This window comes from Epinephelus lanceolatus, chromosome 9 (genome assembly GCF_041903045.1).
Source record: "Epinephelus lanceolatus isolate andai-2023 chromosome 9, ASM4190304v1, whole genome shotgun sequence".
Lineage (NCBI taxonomy): Eukaryota > Metazoa > Chordata > Actinopteri > Perciformes > Serranidae > Epinephelus > Epinephelus lanceolatus.
In genome coordinates, this window is record NC_135742.1 from 2,396,780 (window position 1) to 2,421,685 (window position 24,906).

General features: G+C 41.5%; 1 protein-coding gene across 1 annotated transcript in view; it reads right to left on the bottom strand.

Moving 5' to 3' along the window:
• Positions 1 to 804: 804 nt before the first annotated feature.
• LOC117252559 (uncharacterized) overlaps positions 805 to 24,906 on the bottom strand; it is a 40,117-nt gene continuing 16,015 nt past the window's right edge. The window contains exons 7-13 of the mRNA XM_078171062.1: positions 21,283 to 21,526; positions 21,123 to 21,195; positions 20,876 to 20,937; positions 17,538 to 17,608; positions 14,137 to 14,196; positions 8,337 to 9,596; positions 805 to 6,838 (exon numbers count right to left, since the gene is read on the bottom strand). Of these exons, the coding sequence (XP_078027188.1) occupies positions 3,249 to 6,838; positions 8,337 to 9,596; positions 14,137 to 14,196; positions 17,538 to 17,608; positions 20,876 to 20,937; positions 21,123 to 21,195; positions 21,283 to 21,526 (5,360 nt within the window). The 3' untranslated portion in view covers positions 805 to 3,248. The remainder of the gene's footprint in view (positions 6,839 to 8,336; positions 9,597 to 14,136; positions 14,197 to 17,537; positions 17,609 to 20,875; positions 20,938 to 21,122; positions 21,196 to 21,282; positions 21,527 to 24,906) is intronic.

Sequence of the window (24,906 nt, forward strand, 5' to 3'; positions counted from 1 at the left end):
CCAAAACCTCAGACAGACCCAGAGCAGACAGAGAGGAAGAGACACAAGAACCAGACAACACTGTCATTCCTCATGTCGCAGGAGTGTCGGAGAAACTCAGGAGGATCTTCAACAAACACCACATCCCTGTGCACTTCACACCCAGTAACACACTGAGACAGAAGCAGAGTCATGTAGTGTGAGCAGTTCAGGGAGGGGAAGTGGAAACAGGTGGGCAGGTGGGAGTCAGGTGACTGGGACAGGTGGGAAAGTCTGAGGACACCTGGTGGACAGGTAGAGAATGAGATGAAGGGTCCTGGGGACGTAGAGATGCAGCTGAAGGGAGGGACACAGAGGCAGGAAGTGACGGCTCATAAGTTCAAACTTCATCAACACTGACATCAGAGATTTACACGTCACTACATTAAAACAGGCTGCACATCACAAACTAGTTCCTACACACACACACACACACACACACACACGAGTTGTGACTGTTGACACACACTGTCTGCCAGGTGGAGCTGTTACACTGTTAGGTCACTGAATTAGCTAACTGACAGAGCTAACGTTAGCATGGGGTCTTTAGACACAATATCTGACCTGACTCTTCCAGTGTGCTCTCATAACTATGGAACTTTAAATGACATGAAACAGAAACACACATTATAGCTCAGATTATAAAGCAGGAGCCTGATAATAAAGGCTACATGAACACATGTTGTTAATTAGCTTGGCTACAGATTACAGGAGCATCATGTAGCTACACATATAATGTGTTTCATGTGTTTTAGACACACAGCTCAACAACAGTCCACACTGAACTACACACAGACACTTTATTCATCTTTTATAATGAGAGAAAGAAAAAGATCAAATACAGAACATGTGATTACAGACTGGTCTGAATTATGATCTAAATGAATGAAATCAGTAAAGCATCCACTCATATTTGGCATGTAGCAAAGCACAGGAACATCATAGCGTCATCGTCTGTGATGTTAGTCTTCATCAGTGTGACTCATCTGATAAGCAGTTTATAATAATGTTGGTTTAATATTTCATATTTGATGTGTGATGTGTGATTTGGGTGTTGCAGACAAAAGAGGCTGAATGACATCTGAACATTTCATCTCACATCACAAACGTCATGTTCTCATGTTCATTTGTTTGTAATGACACAGATAAGTTGTGACAATACTCAACATATTTAAGGTTACATAGTAAAAACATATAAAATATGATCCTTATTTTAACAAACTTTACAGAAAACACAGTGAAACACCACAAGTTTTAAACATGTTATTGTACAGAGTCAGAGAGTTACTGAGGTTTTAAAGCTTGCTTTGTCACTGAACAGACATTTTGTTCATTTAAAGAGTTCAAGTCAAAGATACAGAAGAATCTAGACCTGGGATATATCAGCAGGGATAATCTGACTGCATTTCATCTGATCACTGATGTATCTGTATTGATCTCTTTGCACGAAGGAACATTTATTGATGTCAATAATTTGGCAGCACCGTTGATGTGATTTTTCTAAAGGCCTGTTTTTTAGGGAATGTTTGTTTGGGTTTTTTTTTTAAGTCATGTTTTTGAAGGTAACAGTCAGCCAAAGCAGTTCATAGATTAACCCTGCAACTCTCAACACATCACTCAGGTCAAACAACTCTTTACCCACCTGAACCAACCTGGATTATCAGACAGCGAGTTGCTAACCAAAGACAAGTTGATCATGTCTAACGTTAGAGCATCTACAGGCGGCTATACTGAACCGTTTTTCATTGAATATCATCATCGTACACTTCGCTCGTGAACGTTGTAATCAGTTACACCTCATCTAAGATCAGCTGTGTCATCAGTGCACCTCCACGTCAACATGTTCACAGCCTGGGACAAAAGCTGCACAACAACTCTGTCTCTTACAAAGTCTTGTATTCTGCACCAGGCTTTAGTTTCACCAGTCAGAAAACTGAGCTGTCAGTACTGTTGCTATAGTTACCTGCACTTTAAAGCCACAGTTCACTCAATATCTCCTCCCCTCTGTGCTGATGTGAGGATGGGTGAAGATCTCCAGTTCACAAAACGCTCCTTGAGTTTCAGCAGAAAACAGCATTGCAGCCAAATCCAGTGTAACTGAAGTGAACGGTGACCAGTTTTAAATGTAAAAAAGAAGAACACACACAATCCAAGTGTCAGCAGGCCGCGACGTTCAAAGTTCAACCCCAAAAGATGCCATTGACACCATGTCTTTAGCCTAAATATCAACTGTAGCCTCTCAGACTGGAGCCGCGTGCATGTTCGTGAGCACACGCCTAAAGCACGAACACAAGCGACGTCATGACATGAGATCTGGCGATACCTGCACACCTGTGTTTCCATGCTACCTGGAAGCCACTCACACAACAGAGAGAGATCTGCCTGGTTTTCAGGAAGCAACACGTGTCGGATCTAAAATAACATTTCAGATGACAAGAAGCTGTTTTAGCTTCTATTATTGGCACAAATATTGAAACTGATGGTTCCAGTATGTTCTTTGTCTGGATGCTTCATCCAAGAGCAGCGTGTAAGAACGGTACATTACCACAGACTACCGCTACATGAGCCATACAGACTATGGCTGTGGCTAACGGCTCTTTGTCTGGATCTCTACTCCTCTGTTGAATCACTCAGATCAGCCCTGGTGTGTAGTGAACATTTTTCACCAGAGGATTATCGTCTTCCTCGTGTTTGTGTACGCGCTTCAGGCGTGTGCTCACCAACAGTTGACATTTAGGCTAAAAACATGGTGAAAATGGTCTCTTTCAAGTCAAATTTGAATGTCGCAGCTTTCGGACACTTGGATTACATCACATGAGACATTTTGTTTTGTTTTTTTACATTTAAAACTGGTCACCGTTCACTTCAGTTACACTGGATTTGGCTGCAACGCTGTTTTCTGCTGAAACTCCAGGAGTGTTTTGTGAACTGGAGATCTTCACCCATCCTCACATCAGCACAGAGGGGAGGAGATATTGAGTGAACTGTCATTTGTGAGAGAACTATCCTTTAATATTGTCTCCAGTGAGGACGCATTTTAGTCCCGCCCCCACCAGTGGAGTATGACGCTGCTGAGACACCTGGCAGCCACTGAAAACCATTTTGTGTTGCCATGACAAACATCACAGTGACGTCTCTGCTTCTTTAAAGTTCCAGATATTGAAACCAAATAACAGCAGAATAAAATCATCTGAACCTGCTCTGCTGTCACATTTACATGAGACAAGTCCTCATGAAGTCCAACAGATTGATGGGTTGTCTTGTATCAGAAGTGTCTGTATCAGGTCACTCATCTCTCTGTCATGTGTTTTCTGCAGATCCTTCTTCTCCTCCTCATTTCTCACCTGTTTCAATTCTTGTTCCTGTTTTTTCTGTAAGTCAGTGATTATTCGCACATTTTCTCTCCTTCTGGTCACACATTTCACTAAGTCAGAAATGTCTTCCTGCTTTTTCTTCAGTTGTTCTTCACTGCTGTCTGAACGAGCCTTTAAGAGTTCATACTGCTGCTCTTTGTCTTTCAGTTGTCTCTCATGCTCCTGCTTTAGAGCTGCACATTCCTTCTTGTATTTCTCTTTGAATTCACGGAACTCTTCAGCTTTCTCTCTGGCCTCCTCTTCATGTCTCTTCATCAGATTCTCCATTTTCTTCTTATAGTTCTCTTCCATGTCTTTTTCCTCTTGTTCTCTTCTGAGTCGCTCCTCTTCTTTTCTCTCCTTTTCATATCTCTCTCTCTCCTGATCGTATTCTTCTTGAAGCTTTTTCAGTCTTGTTTGTTCTTCCTGTCGTCTCTGTTCATCTTCTTCATATCGTTTCTCCCACCATTCTTTTCTTTCTTTCTCCCAGTTCTCTCGTTCTTTCCTCATCTCTTCTCTGCTCTCCTCCAGTTTTCTGACAATAGTTTCCTTTGATTCTGACTCGAACTTTAATTTTTGCTCCAAAGCTTCAACTTTTTGTTCCATCTCCTGTCGTTGAATTTCTTCCTGTCGTTTTCTCTTCCTGTCTTCTTCTTCTCTCATTTCCTGTTCTTTCTTTCTCTCCTCACGTTCCTTGTTGATCCTCTCCTCCTTTTCTTGAAGTAGTTTTTCTCTCAGTTTTCTCTCTTTTTCAATTTCTGCTCTCTGTTGTTCTTCAGTTTCTTTTCTCTCTTTTTCCTCTTGTTCTCTTCTGAGTCGCTCCTCTTCTTTTCTCTTCTTTTCATATCTCTCTCTCTCCTGATTGTATTCTTCTTGAAGCTTTTTCAGTCTTGTTTGTTCTTCCTGTCGTCTCTGTTCATCTTCTTCATATCGTTTCTCCCACCATTCTTTTTGTTTTCTCTCCCAGTTCTCTCGTTCTTTCCTCATCACCTCTCTGCTCTCCTCCAGCCTTCTGACAATAGTTTCCTTTAATTCTAACTCTAACTTTAATTTTTGCTCCAAAGCTTCAAATTTTTGTTCCATCTCCTGTCGCTGAATTTCTTCCTGTCGTTTTCTCTTCCTGTCTTCTTCTTCTCTCATTTCCTGTTCTTTCTTTCTTTCCTCACGTTCCTTGTTGATCCTCTCCTCCTTTTCCTGAAGTAGTTTTTCTCTCAGTTTTCTCTCCTTTTCAATTTTTGCACTTTGTTCGTCCTCGACTTCTTTTCTCTCTTTTTCCTCTTGTTCTCTTCTGAGTCGCTCCTCTTCTTTTCTCTTCTTTTCATATCTCTCTCTCTCCTGATCGTATTCTTCTCGAAGCTTTTTCAGTCTTGTTTGTTCTTCCTGTCGTCTCTGTTCATCTTCTTCATATCGTTTCTCCCACCATTCTTTTTGTTTTCTCTCCCAGTTCTCTCGTTCTTTCCTCATCACCTCTCTGCTCTCCTCCAGCTTTCTGTCCTTTGATTCTGACTCTAACTTTAATTTTTGCTCCAAAGCTTCAACTTTTTGTTCCCACTCCTGTCGTTGAATTTCCTCCTGTCGTTTTCTCTTCCTGTCTTCTTCTTCTCTCATTTCCTGTTCTTTCTTTCTCTCCTCACGTTCCTTGTTGATCCTCTCCTCCTTTTCTTGAAGTAGTTTTTCTCTCAGTTTTCTCTCTTTTTCAATTTCTGCTCTCTGTTGTTCTTCAGTTTCTTTTCTCTCTTTTTCCTCTTGTTGTCTTCTGAGTCGCTCCTCTTCTTTTCTCTTCTTTTCATATCTCTCTCTCTCCTGATCGTATTCTTCTTGAAGCTTTTTCAGTCTTGTTTGTTCCTCCTTTTGTCTCTGTTCATCTTCGTCATATCGTTTCTCCCACCATTCTTTTTGTTTTCTCTCCCAGTTCTCTCGTTCTTTCCTCATCTCTTCTCTGCTCTCCTCCAGCTTTCTGTCCTTTGATTCTAACTCTAACTTTAATTGTTGCTCCAAAGCTTCAAATTTTTGTTTCCACTCCTGTCGTTGAATTTCTTCCTCTTCTTTTCTCTTCCTGTCTTCTTCTTCTCTCATTTCCTGTTCTTTCTCTCTCTCCTCAAGTTCCTTGTTGATCTTCTCCTCCTTTTCCTGAAGGTCCTTCTTTTTTGTCTCTCTGAATTCATTGAACTCTTCAGCTTTATTTCTGGCCTCCTCCTTGTACTTTTTCTTAATTTCCTCCAGTTTTGTCTTATAGTTTTCCTCCAACTCTTTCCACTTCTTCTCCTCCTGCTCCCTTCTCATTTTATCAGCTTTTGTTTTGTTTTCATATTTTTCTTTCTCCTGTTCATATTCTTCTTGAAGCTTTTTTCGTCTTGCTTGCTCCTCCTTTTGTCTCTGTTCATCTTCTTGTTTTCGTTTCTCCCACCATTCTTTTCTTTCCTTCTCCCGATTCTCTCGTTCTTTCCTCATCACCTCTCTGCTCTCCTCCAGCTTTCTGTCAACAGTTTCCTTTGATTCTGACTCTGATCTTATTTGTTGCTCCAAAGCTTCAAATTTTTGTTCCATCTCCTGTCGTTGAATTTCTTCCTGTCGTTTTCCCTTCCTGTCTTCTTCTTCTCTCATTTCCTGTTCTTTCTCTCTCTCCTCACGTTCCTTGTAGATCTTCTCCTCCTTTTCTTTAAGTTGTTTTTCTCTCAGTTTTCTCTCCTTTTCAGTTTCTGCTCTCTGCTCTTCCATTCTTATTTTCATCTCTTGCATCTCTTCCTCATGTTTTCTTCTCAGCTCCTCCCTCTCTCTCTCCATCTCTTCTTCCTTCTCCTTCAGGATCCTCTGCACTTCTTTCTTTATAGCTTCCTCGGCCTCTTGCAGCATCTCATTAGTGTAGCAGCTGCCTCCATTTGTCTTCACCATGGTGTCAATCTTGATTATCAACTCACTGACTTGTTTGTGGTTGTGTTTATCATAGTTATTGAACACATGGTATCTTCCTCCACAGTCAGCAATCAGCTTCTTAAAGGAGTCATCACAATATTTTTCAATGTATTCTTCAATAGACATCTCCTCATTTTCCAGTTTATCTCCTCCAGTTAAAAGAATGATGGTGAACTGTTCAGCATTCTTCCCAAAGCCTTCCTTGATGAGTTTTAATGTCTCCTTCTCCTCTGATGTTAATCTGCCGATTTGTAACACCAACAGGAAGACATGTGGTCCTGGAGCCAGAAGACTGATGCATTTCACCATCTCTTCAGTGACTTCCTCATGAGTTAAACTATTGTCAAACAGACCAGGAGTGTCGACCACAGCAACAGGACGACCGTCCACCTCACCCACTGCTTTCTGACAGTGTTTGGTGACTGATGTTTGGCTTGATTCGGCTTCAAACTCATCTCTTCCTAGGATGGTGTTTCCTGAAGAACTCTTCCCACAGCCAGTCTTCCCTATCAGCACAATCCTGAGACACTCTGGGCTCTGCTCCTCATCATCACCTGTGAAATAAGAAGACCTGGAGTTACTTTAGAGACATTTTCAAGTATTTTCTTTTATTTTTCTAATGTCAAATGTTAAAATGATAAAAATATTTCTGATGAATCTTGAACACAGGGCAGAAACCTCATATCTTTATCTGTATTTTTACATAAATCAGTGCTATTGGTCACCCTTTACATCTGTCTGGGTTTTACAAATATTTAACCTGTAAAAATAATTAAAAGAGGTTGCAGGTAATCATAATAACTCCATTGGATCCTCAAACTGTCGACAGAAACTCATGCCTCCACCTATGGATATAGAAACATAGATGCTTTAATGACCGCTGGATCGTATGTCAATGGTGCCACCATATGGGAGAGAGCAAGACTTGTCTGTAAGTAAATGCAAGTATTGAGGGAACTGCGTCTTCAGTTAAGTAAAATCTTATTATTTAGGCTATAATCACTGCTGGACGATCAATACATAAGTGTGTTTGGCCAACATGAACTGAATTATTTATGGTGTGAATAATTCATTGTCAAATGAAACTGTAAAAACACCTGGATGTGTCTTATTCTCTGTGGTTAATTATTGTGGACTCCTCCCTATATATTATAATTTAATATGGAGGTAAACAACTTTTCAACCAGTTAGCCTGCTAGCTAGCTAACATTGTCTGCTTATCACCAACTCCTTGATCAGAACAGAATATAGTAACTTTCACCTCTGCTCATTTTAGAAGGGACACCACAAGAAAACGTGTTTTTTGTTTTTATTAGATTGGTTCCCATCTGCATGATTGATTGATTTACCCTGGGAAAATAAAGGCTCACTAGCACTAGCGTGCTAGCTACATTAGCTGTTGCTGATCACTGCCAGCCAGAAACAGATATCTATTCATGGTATGAAGAGGGAGGTTTTCTACTTTGGAGAAGAGAGAAAATGGCAGAATTACAGTGTAAAGTGAGGCATTTATTGTATTAGCACAAGTTTGCTGTTTGTGTCCTGAGATTTGTTTGGAAATCTAAAACAACTCTGATCACTTTGCTTGCTTGAGTCAGGCTTCACCTCTGGGGCACTGACTATTAAATTATGATTGTCTTTTTATCACTAAAAGTTCAATCAAACAGTTGACATCTGTCTATTACTAATTATTGTGTTGTTTTATTTCGTGGAGCCATTTTAATGAAAGAGCTCGCCTCCCCATATGCAAATGTTCCACCAAAATAATGTGTTCAGTCTGAGTTATTTTATTTTTTTAACCACTGAAAAATTAACTGTTATTTGGCAGGCAATCAAAATGTCTACATTTCATGCCAAAGTTTGGCATCAGTTAGTTGAGGTAATTGAGAAAATTGGCAACATTTGCTGCTGTCACTGTTAGCAGCAGATAGTAAGACTTGACACTGTAGTGATGGAGGAGGAAACACACAAAGCGGTGGCTAATTTGTGTACGCTTTACTATAGGAATGATAGTTAAGAATGAAAACATTCTTTTTCTATTAAATTACTTACAAGTGACTGTGCTCTTTGTCTTCAGTTCATTCAGCTCAGCTTGCAATGTGGTGATGTGTTTCTGTTGTTGGAGGATTGTATCCATCTTGCCATGTGCAAAGATCCCTGTTGTATAACAGTGTGGTTTATCCTCGTAGGCTCTCATCTTTCCCACAGCATCCAACAGCTCTGGGATCTGCTGCTGGTCCTTGATGTTGAGAACAACATATCTTCCTCCACAGCTCTGACAGAGCTCCTGGATGTCTCTGTTCTCCTTTAGAAAGTTAACAACAGCTGGAGCTGTAGGATCTGAGTACACAGTGAACAGGATCAAGGTGAAGTCATTGACTCCAGAGCTGAATGTGTTCCTGATGGTCTCTAACTCTCCCTTGTCTTCATCAGTGAGGGGACCCACAGGTAGGACCAGGATGAAGGCATGGGCGCCCTCAGGATCACAGAGGGAGATACACCTGAATGATTCCTCCATCACTGCCTCCTGAGGTTTTCCATACAAGGCAGGCAGCTCCACCAGGGAAACCCAACGTCCACACACCTCTCCCTGATGTTTAACACACTCTGATGAGCTGGAGACTGAATGAAGCTCTGTCTGACCTAAAATGGCCTTGGCTGCTGAAGTCTTCCCTGCTCCTCTCCTCCCACACAGGACCAGGTTTAATGCTGCTCTGATGGGTTCAGACTTTGGTGTCATTATCAGACCTGCATCCTTGTCCTCAAACACATCACAGCTCACATGCTCTCCATTGTTCTCCTTTGCAGTTTGACCCAATCGTGTTAACAGCTCTGGACGTTCAAGGTTCTTCTGCTTCAGGTATCTGTATCTACACATACTGATCATGTCTTTTAAGGGCTGGTCTGGTTCATCTTTGAAACCTGAGCTCTCCTCTCTGGGTGTTGATATCAGTATCAATGAATGATCAAATGATTGATCACTGAAGAGTTTCAGGACTCTGCAGAGTCTCAGTTTGTGTTCCTCAGTGAAGTCTTCAGGCTGTAGAACCAGCAGGAACACATGAGGTCCAGGATCAGAGAGTCTCACACACTTTTCTACATGTTCTGACAGTTTGTCTTCAGAGATGTTGAGATGCAGCAGATCTGGAGTGTTGATCAGAACTATTTCTTTGTCCTTTATCTGTCCTCTTTCTGTCAGACAGCAGTCTGGTTCTTCTTCAGTGTTGAACTTAGTCTCTCCCAGTATGAAGTTCCCCACTGAACTCCTCTGAGACCAGCTGTTCCCCAGCAGAACAACCCTCAGCTCAGACACTGGAAAACAAACACTGAATTAGAAAAATCTACTCAGTACTGACTTTGTAAAAAATGAACACAATACCATTGGGTTTTTAACCAATGAGGAAGTCACAGATTTTTAAGATGGACTTAAGTGAATGCAACATTTCCAGGTAGAGATAGTGATTGATTCTTTTTTACAGCAGCACTGCTGCTGAATACATACAGGGGAAACACTGGACACTGTTGGCTGTTGTCTTGACACTTCAATTCACCAGTTAGTTTGAAAATATTCAAATAAAATGTGTTCAAACCCACCACATATAAACACTGTAGTGAGATATTAAAGCAAAACTTACCTTTCTGGAATTTTTACACTCTTTTTTTGTTTAGGTTAAAATACTATTAATAAGCTGATGGCACACTAAAATGTAAATGAATTAATGTATGAATTCAAAATGTAAATGAAATGATCACCCTGAGCACACACACGTGAGCGCGGAGCACACAGAGGCAGTCAGAGCTACAGGCTACAGTGAGGCTACAAACAGAGTTCATATGACGTTTTTCCAAACAACTTTTTATGTCGGGGCTTCAGGACACTTGGATCACTATGGATGAGCAGTATGGAGATACTCTGTGGATTCAATTTTGTGTTCTTGGACGTTAGTCTGGGGCGCAGTCTGCCACTAGGTGTGCTAGCCGCTCCCCCTGCTGATCTCCGCAAGTGATGTGAGGACTCTAAAACTTCACCTGAGCCTCCATCGGCATATGGGTGAGTAGATAATGGCTGAATTTTCATTTTTGGGTGCACTATCCCTTTAAATACTTGATTCTGACTGGTCAATCAACAAAAGTCTGCGGTGTTCATTTCTTGAGGTATCACCGCTGCTCTGCTGCTCTGTTGCTAGGGATGCCATAGCAACGGCCTTCGACTGAGGAGCGTCAAAATCAGTTAATGTTAGTCCACACAGACCAAATATGATCGGAGTGGCAAAATGCAGCATTTTCAGGGCATCACTTTTAACGTTTTTAGAGAGGACAAAACGCTTGATGTTTGGCTAAACAATGACATGTCCCCAGCAAAAAAGAAAAAGAAAGGAAGAGAAAATCGCAGGGCTGTCAGGAGCAAACCGGCACAAACAACTAGAAGACTCTGAGATTGACCAGATTGAAGCGGACAGACACGAAAAACACAAAGAAGAACACAGCATGGGCCATCAACGTGCTAAAAGACTGGTTAGAGGAGAAAAAAATTGAAACTGATCTTGAAATCTATGATGCCAAGCACCTAAATCAGGTACTGAGGTCCTTTTATCCATCATTACAAAATTCTGTCACCAGCTATGTCTCTCTCAGATCTTGGATATCCTGTCACTTCTCCAAATTCGACATCTTAAAAAGTCCCTCTTTCACATCCAGCAACGGGGTGTTCAAATCAGTGATCAAAACCCTGCGCAAAAACGGGCAAGATGTGAGCGGGCACCATCCCCCCCTCTCAGCCTCAGACTTACTGCTCATCAGGTCATCGGCAGCACTGTCACCAACCACAGCCAGCATGGTGGTAAAGATAGTGTGGTTTGAGGTCCAGCTCCATCTAGCCAGACGTGGCAGAGAGGGGAACCGTGACCTGACGAGGGATGCATTTAAGCTGAAGACGGATGAAAATGGAGTGGAGTATTTTACCCTTTCCCACAACCCCAAAACGAAAAATCACAAAGATCCCAGAGATCCATGCAAACAAATTTACAGAGGATGCATATTCGGAGAGCCACAAACCCAAATTGTCCCGTCAAATTTATTAAAAAATATTTATCACTTTGCCCCCCTGATGCTAAATCATTTTACCTGCACCCGCTTAAAAAGATCAAGATGTTCTCAACAGAGAGGCTGTGTGGTACTCTTGGGAGCCCATGGGCCACAACTTACTCGGGCAAATGCTGCCCAGGATCAGCGAGGCCGCCGGGCTCTCTCTCTCGAAGATACGCTAACCACGGCCTGAGGGCCACGGCTGTGCAGTTGCTCTCCCAAGCTATCCTGGAGAGCAGGGATATCATGTTGGTCACTGGCCATAAATGTGAGGGCAGCCTTCGCAGCTACTGGGCACCCAGCATCTCCGACCGGGAGAAGCAGTCTGAGTGGGTGGAAGTTCGCTGCATAGATCAGCCTCTCATTGGGTGGAACGAGCCACCTGCTGAAGTCCCGCCCTACCACCTCCGGTCCTCATAGTCGACAAACGTCCTTTACTAACTTTTGCGGTGTTTGATTTTGCGGGGATGTAGCCATTTTTCTGTCATGGTTCGCGTCCTGTAGGCGATATTTTTGTGGGCGTGTTACACCAAAACCTGTTTCCCCCCGGTAATATTTTTGCAAGCGCACCATTGCTGTGGCACCGCCCAGAACGACTGTGATTGGTTGAAAGAAATAAACCAAAGAGAGAAAAGAAAGACCTTTCTTTTCTTGAGAAAGGTCTGGTGAGTGAGACTAGGGAGAAGTGGAGTAAAATCCTCTCCTCCGCTCCAGAAAACGGCAGCAGTTTGTCTGGTGAATGCCTCTCCTCTGTCAATACACTCTGCCAGCAATTTAATAATATTGATGCCAGTTGTAACACTTGTAACAATTGACCTATGGCTAAGTCCTACCCTCAAACGTGATGAGCCAATCACAGTGCGTATAGCCATTCCCATACACTGGGACATTCTCTGCCTGGACGTCCATTGAAATGCATTACAGAAAGTCAGTTTTGTTCAGTTTTATGAGCTTTTTCTGAGATTTGAAGTTTAAAAATGGTCAAACGGTGTGCATGGGGTACATGCAACTCTGACACAAGGTATCCTGAGAGGCTGGGCGACCAGGTGTATTTTTTACACTTTAAACCACATCTCAACCGAGAAAAGTGTCTCCTTTGGATAAAGTTGTGTGGTAACGTTAGACCACAACATCAACTCAACGTGAATAAGATTAACAATGATGTCTACATCTGTTCTAAGGTAAGTCAACATTGTGTTTGAGGCAACATATTGTCACTTTGCTGCAAAGAAATATAAAGTTATCTTTAACATCTCTAGCTAACGTTAGCTAAAGTTAGCCTAACGTTAGCTCCTAGCTGCGTTGTTCATCATGTCACCTTGTTTGCTGGGAGTTCATTAGCCTATTTTGTTCTAGTTTTGTACTTTGGTGATCGTACATCATTGTTAGCTGTTGTCCAAAGGGCTCTAGTTAAGCTAACGTTAACTTCTGGAGCTTAGCTTCATTAACTTATCTGTAATGGCAGAGATAACAAAGGTTGGCAAACGTTATGCTGAATGATTCAGTGTAAATACTGTAGCACCAAACTAACGGAGAGACACTCTTGGTAAAGATGGTAAAAAGGCCGTTATCCTTTTCTCATATTCTGAGCCAAAAACCTTAACTTCAGTGGCACTTTAACTTGTTGTCTTTGATGGTGACGGCAACCAGATGCGGTTCACAAGCGTACACTGTGACCTGTAAATTTTGGCTTGTAATTTAAGCTTTTCATCGACCTTCTCAACAATAAAATGATGAATATATCCCTCCAATGCGTAGTTTAGGCCCTTTTGGTTACTTCTCAATGACATCTGATCGTTATGTCTCCAAAAATCATCAGTTGCCTCCTGTGAAATGCCGTGTACTGTGACACCTGCCATAGCGCCGCTCACTGAATGTTGATAGTTTGTCAGTGGTGGAAGGGGGCGTGGCTTAGCCATAGTCAATTGTGTTTTCAGGTACAGCAAATGGTGCAGTGGAAGGAGAGGAAGAAAAAACAATCAAGATCAACGTCCTAAAAGAGCTACCATTCTCCCTCTCTCACGTCCAATTCAATATTAATTATCATTAGGCTGCCGTTGCCATGGATACAGAGTACAGACACATTCCTTTTTGCGAATTCTGAATCAATAAAACATGCTTTAATTATTATTTTGTGTCACATCACTGAATGTTTTAGTAGTAAGCCATGTTCTTAGCGGGATAATATATAGTGAGCCGGTGACATTTGAAAAATAACTCCCTTCAGAGAAATGGAACCTGTCGGGAGTTATTTTTCAACTGTCACTGGCTCACTATACATTATCGCTTACATAATTATACCATTCTCATATGGTTCCCTGAACCTCTGTATTATCTTCCTTGTTTGTTGCCAGTCACCAGTACTATCTAACATTAGCGTTTATGTTATATTATAAAACTCATCAGTCATCACTGACCCCGGTTGAGTTTAAAAACTCTGGGGTTGCGTTTGACTGTCTTGGCTGTAACGTTAACGTTGTAGTAACCAGACCTAGTTTAGCATATTTCTTCTTCTCTTGGTGTGTTACACTCGCTCTCCTCCTCGGTGTATCTAATGTTGCCTTGCCAACACCTACGTCTATCATAGACGTAATGAGGACATAATGGAGGAGGGGAGAGTAGGCCTTTGGTGGGAGGCGGAGTTGTGGATGTTCAAATTTTTCTCTTATTTTATTAATTTTTTTCAAGTGCTGTGTGAAATGCAAGAAAGGTAAGAGTTGCTTTAATATACAGAAGAATAATTCTGAGTCAGTTCAGTTTAACTCACTGGTCGGTGGCAGCCGTTCATAGCTGCTGCTCCGCTTCACAGGTTGCAGATCATCTGTTTCTGTAAAAACACACAACAATGATTCACTCACATGTGAATTCATTCACAACCTTCAATTAAGGACACGCTGCTGTTGATTTATGTTGGTTCTTATTAATGCCATCCTGAATACCATCTTTTGGGCTCCTTACATTTGCTAGTAATTTGTAAAGAATTTTCAAATCTTTGGCCAGGTTATTGGTTCCCATACACATTGGTAATTTTTAAGCATGTTATGGAAATGATTGTACAGGGCTGTACGGTGAATTTTTTTTTGCATAAAACAGTGGTGCTACAGAAGTTTAAAGTTTTGTAGCACAAGCCATAAAAGTGTAGTGCAAATATTAAAGTATCATGTAAATCTGTTGTAGTTTGAGACCATGAGATTAACTGGACTGCAGACTGGAGTCTCACTGACAAACTCACAGCTGACTCATATGAACAGGTCGAGCGTGTTTATTTTAAACTGGTAAAAAGGTTTCTGCCATGTTCTTCTGGAGCAGACTCAACAACAGCGTGGCACATCTCTGAGAAACATCTGAATATTTAATCCCAGAATGCAGACACCTCAGGGCATGACTAAAAACTGATTATACAAGGTGTCAGCTTGAGTCTAATCCAGAAAGTATAAAACTGCTAGTGTCTTCTTGTTACCCTGGACCAAGGAACACAATACTTTATTCTGATGTTAACACTGCTGAGTTTGGAAAGATGACACATACAGCAAAATAAAAAATATACAATCTTTTGCACAATGTCAGGTTTAGTCAACGAGGCCTTGATTCATGTTTGCACACAAAGTGCCCATTTAAAGAGGGTGATGGGAACTGTAGTTACAGATGTTTGATGAAATGATGTTTTTGCCTTGGAACATACAGTAAGACACATTTCAGAACAATGTTCTGATAATACAATGAAGCCATGTCCCAGTAAACACTGGATAAGTCCACAGGAATGCTACTGTAGGTACAACAGTTATAATAATACATCCACAACAACATTTATCAGCAGAAGTGGACATGACGCTGTAGAAACCCAATGACTGTTCATGCAGGAAGAAGGAAGAGGATGCTGTTGTGACGCAGATGATGAGAGCAGACAGTGTGTTATCCAGAATAATAAAGTGTGACTGAACTCACCAGGTGCTGCAGTCGCCATGATGTCAGGCAGTCAGTCAGAGACTGATTCAACTGGAAACCAACAGCAGGATTGTAGAACCTAAAAAGAGAATATAAAATGTTCAAGTGTCTGGGTGACCTGTCTAACCTCGTCTGTTGCTTCCTCGTGTTACACACCATGAAAGTAATAATATTTTACAGGACTGGTCAAGCCCCGTCCAGGAGTCTCTCATCTGGACACTTCCCATAGAAAAGCTGATCCTCAGTGGAGGTGGTAAAGTTACCAGACACACACTTAACAAAAACAGCCACTGAGCTCACACTGAATATTTCACAGGTAACATTGTGACACATTTAACTGTAGAGCAGGGAGACTGTCTGTCTGTCTGTCTGTCTGTCAATTGTCTCTCAAATAGGTGTGAGGAGCAAAGAACATCTCTCACCGTATCAGATGGCAAGAGGAGAAACCTTCACATTTCCAGTTTAGATTTTAACACATGACAAATCAAATGTGGTCCAGTGAATCCCAACAGTGTGTTGATTGAGTCACGTCGTCAGCTTGTGCACTGAGTATCATTACAAGCTGATGTTCCACCTTTAAAATCCCGGCAGTCGGCCCAGTGAATTACTGCAAGACGCAGCAAAACATCCTTTCATTTTATAGTTACAGTTTACTAATAAAACTCTCCACAGTATGAACAGTGGTTACATGAGCCTCAAAACCAGACACAACTCAGCCCTGAGCAGAGTGACCGTCCTCTACTGACCAATCAGACTGCAGTGTTCACAGCTCCACCTTTTAGTACCAGATCTGTGTGCTAGGTACCCCAACAGAGGGGGGACCAAACATGGGGACGCTAAGGAACGCTTCTGTTGGTACCTTCCACAACTTTTACTTGTGGGAACAGGAAAAAAGCGCAGCGAACTAAACCATGCTACCGTACTGCTCGGTGGAAACAGGGCTTATTTCTGCAGCCTGCTGGGAGCCGAGTGAACAGGGACTGTCTACAAAGGGCAACACTGAAAAGAGGAACATTCAATTGAATTCACTCTTATACACTGTGACCTGCCGTCATGGACAGCCAGGTAACGATACTGTTTCCCTGAGACTCAGCATTGTTTGTCTCTGTTGTGAAATTAAACCACTGTTAAAACATCTTAAGACAGCCAGACTAACTGAGACAATAACGCAGAGATGAGAAGAAGGAGAGGAGAGGAGAACGCACTCACAGAGTCTCACATCACACACGGCTTGTTTGGAAAGGAGAACAGGGGTCGTCGGGGGTTGGCTGCAGTTGGCGAGATGTCACCGCTGCCTGCATGAAGGTGGGCGGCCGAGGTTTTGGACCTACTCCTGAGAAGGTCCATGTCTGGCGCTGCTCGACATGGCACAGTGCGTCTGAACTGATAATGGAAACACAAATCGGCGCGGCATGGCCTGACTTGATGTGGCAGAGAGCGACAATGGAAAAGGGTATTTGTAGTTCAGAGGGCAGATTGGTTTGTTATTTTATATATTCAGAGAACGGCATTTTTCAATTTTGTATAAAGATTTGTTGATTGTGATGGTTATTTGCTTTATTGTTTCCTGTTATGAAATGATAAATGTAAAAAGTGAAGGTGTAGCAGCTGCTGGGTGTATATAGTATAGATATTTAGACACCTCATATATCAGCTAGACAGACATTTCCCTGCTCATTACTGTGCACAGATGTACTGTATTTAGACCTCCAGCTCAAGAAACCCTCTGGTGCTGACAGACAGAAACCTCTCTGCAGGATGCACTTTGCGTGTGCACAATTTTTTATGTGATGGTGGCAGGGATTCGCTTTTTTCCACTTGACCACCTGCCCTGCCAAATATCAGTGCATGGCACTGGGACAGTCAGAGAATACTTACATGTGTCAGTGTTGCTTCACTGAGGGTCTCTGCTGACGTCACAAGGCTCTGTGTCTCCGTCTGTCCTGTAACATGTCAACATCACCGTCAGCATCAGATCAGAGTAAAAACACAAGGTGACAACTGTGAAGTCTGACACATGATTTAAAATATGTCCTCAGGTGAAGCAGCTCTCAGGTTGGACTTTGACACTGTTACTAACTGTGGGTCAAATGAATTTCTTGGACATTTTGATAATCAAAGAAAATAACAATCTTAAAACAGACTTATATCGCAAGCCCACCGACAGAAATTCTCTCCTCCATGGTGACTCATATCATCCCACAGCTCTTAAGAGAGGCCTACCAGCCTCCCACTTCAACAGAATCAGAAGAATCTGTAGCTCAGATGAAGACTTCAACACCCAATCCAAGGAGCTGGAGAGAAGATTCAGAAACAGAGGTTATAAAGAGTCTTGGATCAATAAAGCTGCTAATCGTTTTTCAAATGTGTCACAATCTGATTGTCTGATCACCACCAGACCTAGACTGGGAGTCCTAGAGTTGTATGTGCTGTTGAATACTCACCTGTTGCTAAACACATAGAAAATGTGATTAAAGAACACTGGCACATCATTGATACGGACCCTGTTCTTAAAGACTGTTTTAAAAAAAAACACGGATGATCTACAAAAGACCCCCTAACCTGCGGAACATGTTGGTGAGGGCCGACCTCCCCCCACCTCTCCATCACATTTTCTGAGCAATGTTCCATCGGGCAATTACCCCTGCGGCCACTGTCAACGTCACTTCACACACAAAACTAAACATTTTTTCCATCCTCACACAGGAAAAAGATACAACATAAAAGGAGTCATTTCCTGTCTCACATCCAATGTTATTTACATGCTTAAATGCCCGTGTGGTCTGGCATACATTGGTAAGACTTCTAGATCTTTGAAAACTCGCATAACACAGAAGTAATATCAGACATCATGTTGCATCAAGTCCTGTGGCTGCTCATTTCTTTGAAGCCCAACATAACATTGGAGGGGGGGCATTAACTCCTTGCTCCTTAAACGAGAACTTTTCTGGATCTACACTCTGGGTACCATGGCTCCTAAGGGCCTTAACGAAGACTTTGACACCAGACCATACCTGTGACCTTGTTGTTTGTTATGCTGATATGCATACTTTATGCTGCCTGTGTGTGTATACTTACTGAATCATATCATATCATCATATTGTCTGCATGTGGATTTATATTACTTTGGTATGTAGGTGCCTTCTATGTACGTCTCGGTGCACCTTGCTGTATTTTTCAAATGTATTTTCTTAATATTTTTCTATATATTTTTCTAAGTATTTTTCCAAACTGACTGATACCAATTGACACCAGGTGTGTTAAATCACATGTGTTGTATGGGCGGATATCTTTTGAAGCGACCAACTCTCTGTCTATCCAAACTAACAGCAGTTTGAGAAAGAGCCTTGTGCTCGAAACGTCACAGCGCAAATAAAAAAGCCTTCAATGGGAGCTGAGACTTGGTGTGCGGTACATTTTTTCCGTTTTCATGACTTTTATATATATATGTATCCAGCACCCACTCCAAATGGACCTTGGGATGTGCATGTTTTTTGACTATTTTTGCTTAACTGTGGGTCGCTCCTAAAAAAAAATCTCAGCAAGGCAGTTTCCTCTTCCTTTATCTGGTACACTTTGCCCAATGACCCTTGACCCTAAGGACATGTGACTCCACAGGTAGGGTCCACAGGTAGGGTCCACAGGTAGGGTCCTTTGGTCTAACACCTCTGCCAGGAGTCAATGATGTAAAAAGAACACACTACCCTGATAAACACTGCAGACACATGCACCAACATGACACTGACGTACAGAGAGTCCGTCAGCCAGTGAACCAGTCCCTACATGCCCACAGTGTTCTTCTTGAGAAACCTGAAAGTATCGACACTTTCCTAAATGTCCGTGAATGTAGCATGGAGGAGTTTTAATGGCTCTTGTTCCTCTTTCTGCAGAGACACCGGTCAAACATGGCGGAATCACCTCTGATATTAATCTGCCAGAGATAAAACGCTGAAAGCTTGAACCTGAGCTGCACATACACATTTAAGAGAAAATGTTTTTTACAGTTTCATCTGTGAAACGACTTCCTCTGAATCCTCAGCTCCACTGAAACACAAAGTGTCGCAGTTTCCTTGCAGACACTTTGACAGGATCTCTGAGCGGATGTTTGTCTTGACAGACCCGAGTTCAGACAGACCTCACTTACCTCCTTTATTTATTCCTTCACTGTTACTGATCTGGTTTGAACTCTTTCCTCACCAGCTGAAGGTCACATGCTGCGCCATCAGTGCAGGACAAAAGCGAAAGTTACAAGTCAAAAAGGCGGGACTCCTCGTCATCAGGTGACGTAAAAAAAACAATAAAACCTGTGATCAAATCAGTGAAGAAGAACTACAGCCTGTGTTTATGGTTAAGTAATATTTCCTAAAAATAATTTTGACTTTATAAAGGAAACATCTGGAAATGATCATTTACTTCTCAAACGATTTGATTCGTCTGATGTGCATTTGGACATGTTTGTTTCATTTCATATTTCCTGTGTGAACTTGGGTTTTAAATCAAGAGATATGATTCATATTGTCCCAGTGATGTTGCATACATGATCTTCCTGTCATCCAAAATGAACAGAGTGTGTGCAGAAAAGCAGATTGCTATAAAAGCTGCAGAGCTGTTGCTTTTTCACTCTTTATTCATAAAACCTTTATTTTATATCAGTCAAGTCCAAATGCTGGTTAGGCTGTTTATTCCAGCTGCTCTGGTTCAGCCTGTCAAGTGTCACACGTCTTCCTTCGGTGTGTGATGTTACAGCGCCACCTGCTGGACACACACCGGTCATGTCAGGATGTGGGGAAACTATTTAAGAAGCACTCGGACCTCCACCTGTTTCTGACACATTTGAAAGAGTATTAAAACACTGGGAGGAGGTTGGTGAATGTGTGTGTTGAGAGATTATATGAAGCACGTTTAATACAGATATTTGACTGATTTGATCACAGCAACAACACGTGTCTGCCCACTTCATGTGTCTCCTTCTCTCTGTTATCATATGCTCTGTAGGGTGACCTTGGGTGTTTTGGAAGGAGGCACGTTTTAAATAAAATGTATTATTATTATTAGATACATGTTGCTCTTACCTTCATGAGCATCAGTGTACCCTTGGTGACCAGAAAATTAGGAACCCAGCAGGCTGAAATGTGCTGCGGTCCTGTACAGGCCTGTTACAGAGCCTGCAGAGGAGATGCATCTTTGTGGTCGTGCTGTGTTGTTTGTATCAGACCAAATAAAACACACTTCATTTAATATAATCCAGTTCAGCAAACTAGCTGCAGCCTCTGAAACTAATCTCTGCGTCTCCTCTTCTCTGCTCACTGAGAGTTTTACAGTCTCCACTTCCTGACTGACCCCAGAGCTCTCACATCTCTCCATGAAAACATCAAATATCACCTCTCTCACCTCGAGGTCTCTGCAGGAGCTTTCTAGCATGTCATATGACTTCTTCAGCAGCACAGTTGCCCAGTTGCCATCAGTAGATTTCCATTTTTTTCTGATCACTTTAAGGACGCTGATTAAAAGCTGAGATTAAATCTTAAGCTTGGAAACAGCACTTTACAAAACAATCTCACCTCAGGGTCCATGACATCTGGAAAACTGCTCCTAGCCACTGGTTCAGATATGTGGATGGCACCTGGGTCAAAATCAAAACTGAGGAAGTGGAAACCTTCACAGAACACATTAATGCAGTGGACCCCAATATCCAATTCACATGGGACGATGCCAGAGGAGACAGTCTACCCTTCTTAGACTGTGCAGTACACATTGAAGAGGACAGAAACCTGAACATTGGGGTGTACAGAAAACCTACACACACACCAGCACCTGCTGTTTGACTCTCACCACCCACTGGAGCACAAGCTGGGAGTCACCAGGACCCTGAATCACCGGGCTGAAAACGTGCCCACCAGGACAGAGGGGAAGGTGAAGGAACAGAAACACATCAGCGACCCCAACTGGGCCAAAACCTCAGACAGACCCAGAGCAGACAGAGAGGAAGAGACACAAGAACCAGACAACACTGTCATTCCTCATGTCGCAGGAGTGTCGGAGAAACTCAGGAGGATCTTCAACAAACACCACATCCCTGTGCACTTCACACCCAGTAACACACTGAGACAGAAGCAGAGTCATGTAGTGTGAGCAGTTCAGGGAGGGGAAGTGGAAACAGGTGGGCAGGTGGGAGTCAGGTGACTGGGACAGGTGGGAAAGTCTGAGGACACCTGGTGGACAGGTAGAGAATGAGATGAAGGGTCCTGGGGACGTAGAGATGCAGCTGAAGGGAGGGACACAGAGGCAGGAAGTGACGGCTCATAAGTTCAAACTTCATCAACACTGACATCAGAGATTTACACATCACTACATTAAAACACGCTGCACATCACAAACTAGTTCCTACACACACACACACACACACACACACACGAGTTGTGACTGTTGACACACACTGTCTGCCAGGTTTTGATTTGATTTTATTTGGATCTCTTTTAGCCATTGGCTAATCTTCCAAGAGTCCACATCAAGATTAAAAACAATTAAACATACAGTAATCATAACACTTAAATATATAATCATATACATATATAGATTCACTCACTCACGCACACACACACACACACACACACACACACACGCACCCACCCACACACACACACACACACAGACACACACACACTCAGCCAAAATACATTAGCACAATTTGAGTACCATATATGTCTACATATATACACACATTCATTCAAACAAATGCATGTATGAAATGAAATATTCATGTGAATGAGATATTCATTCACAGAAATACCACTACTGTGCAAACCTACTTGCAATATAATATTGTGACAATAACAACATTTAAAATACAAATACAAATCCTACAGTCAACAATCCAACTGCCAAACCACTCCTGAGTAATTATTGTAATGAATTCCATAATTTAATGGTTCTGAAAATGAAAGTCCGCCTTCCCATTTCAGTTTTTATTTTTGGTAATACATAATGATTTTTATCTCTTATTCTAACGTTGACTTGATGTTTTTCACGCACTAATAACAACTTGTCCTTGATACTCACTGGCTTGCTAAACTTTTGAATCTTTGAAATTAGTGCAATAGAATGTTGTCTCACATGCTCTACTACTGTGGGCCATCCCATCATAGCATGAAGTTCACTTACTGCTTTTTCAAACCCACATCTTAAGACCATTCTAGCTGCCTTGTTTAATGTAATCTGCAGCCTCCTCATATCTCTCAGAGCTGCATTACCCCACACTGCACAGCAATAACTAATGTGACTATAGATTAGACTATGACATATTACCTTAAGAGTGTCTTTAGATAAAAACTTTACAATTCGTCCAATCATTCCTGCCATTTTCATCACTCTTTTAGAAAGATCAGTAATATGAGCTGCCCAAGAGAGATTGTTTTGTTTTCTGACCCCCAATAACTTTACTTCTGTAGCCTCTTCGATGTGAACACTGCCATATGTTAAGTGCCATGGCTTCAATTTCCTCCTCTTTCGTGTAGTGCATATAATCATATACTTTGTTTTAATTACATTTAACACTAATTTATTATTTTCCACCCATTTGATAACGGATTTAAAATCATTAGACAAATATTCATACAACCGAGTTTGTGAGTCTGCTGCTGCAGTGATGGTTGTATCATCCGCAAACATATGTGCATTTGAGTTGGCTAACACTAAGGGAAAATCATTCGTGTATATAATAAACAATAATGGCCCTAGGCAACTCCCTTGTGGAATACCACATGTAAGTGTACGTGGGGAAGAAAAGGAGCCATTAACATAGATGGATTCCTTTCTACCATTTAAGTAGGAACTCATCCAATTGATAGCATTCTCACTGAAACCATAATGAGTCAACTTTTTCAGTAGAATAGTGTGATCTATCAAATCGAATGCTGCAGTAAAATCAAGAAGTAATAAGGACACTAGTTTACCTTGATCAAGGGCACTTAGCCACTCATCTGTCATATCTATCAATGCAGTTTCAGTAGAATGATTTTTACGATATGCATGTTGAGCACGGGTTAAAAGGTTATTAGATTCCATATATTTCCAAATGTGGTGACTAACAACTCTTTCTAAAATTTTACTTAAAGAGGAGAATAAGCTAATTGGACGACTGTTGCTTGCAGTGAAAGATATTTTAGCATCTTTAGGAATGGGGCAGATTTTTGCATGTTTCCACTCTGTGGGAAACACTCCTTGTTGCAGAGAAAGGTTAAATAGATATTTTACAGGTCTCATAATATATGGTGCGGCATATTTCAACAGTTTATTGTCAATAAGATCATACCCTGGGGATTTATCATCAGGAAGTGAACTCAAAATTTTCTCAATTTCATCTACTGATGTGTCAGGTAACACAAAACTGCAGTTTTTCCCTTTCATAATCTTATTGTCTATTTTGCCCACCAATAACTCGTTTGATACATTACTGATCATATGGGACCTGAGATCATTTATCTTTGATTCAAAATAGTCTGCAAAATGATTTGCAATATCCATTGGTTTTGTGCTGATCTTCCCATCAACCTCAACACTCACAGGACTAACACTATTTGACCTACCAAGTAAACCATTCACTGTGTGCCATATCTGTTTTGAATTGTTTCTACATTCCTCGAAAGCTGTATTGTAATATAGGGTCTTTTTCTGACGATTGAGTTTTACAACAAAATTTCTGTATTTTCTATATATCATAATATCTGAATCCAATCCTGATCTAGATGCTATAATTTTTGCCTCATCCCTCTGGGATATTGCTTCTCTCAGTTGTTGGTCAATCCAGGGGGATGGTTTGGCTTTAATTGTGCATTTCCTTATAGGAGCATGAAGCTCAATCACATTTGTAAACAATTTCGTAAAACAATCAACAGCACAATCCAAGTCATCTTCAAGATACACAAGGTCCCAAGGAACAGCAGCCAAATCTCCCTGATAGTCTTCTAGGACAAATTTTTTAAAGCTCCGTTTAACAATCACTCTAGGAGGTCTTTTTGGTACTTTGGTGTATTTAGTAATGTACACAATATTATGATCTGTCCAGGACACCAGGGCAGACTTGGCATTCGAGCACTTATTTGGATCATTGCTAAATATCAGATCAATAATGCTTTCAGTTTTATGCCCAAATTTGTTTCTTGAGGACCTCGTGACATCCTGTACCATTTGATATAAATTACGACTCTCTATATATTGAGTAAACTTAGTCTTATTACCATCAGAATGTTTACTTTTCCAGCCAATGTTGTAGTCCCCAAGCATAAATAATTCTTTTCTATCGTCCAGAGCAAGATCAATACTTTCACATATCTTATCCAGGTATAAAGCATCTGATTTTGGGGGTCTGTAAATACATCCAATTAACGTTGGTTGTTGGAAAGGAAGGTGAATTTGAATCCACAGGATCTCCAGTCCATTCACACATAGATCATCTCGCACTTTAAACAGCAGGTGCTCTTGAATATATATGGCGACACCTCCTCCCCTTCTGTTCCTGTCCTTCCTTATGATATTGTACCCTCTCAATTCAATTTGTCCATTTGTTATAGTTTGGTCAAGATGAGTCTCAGTG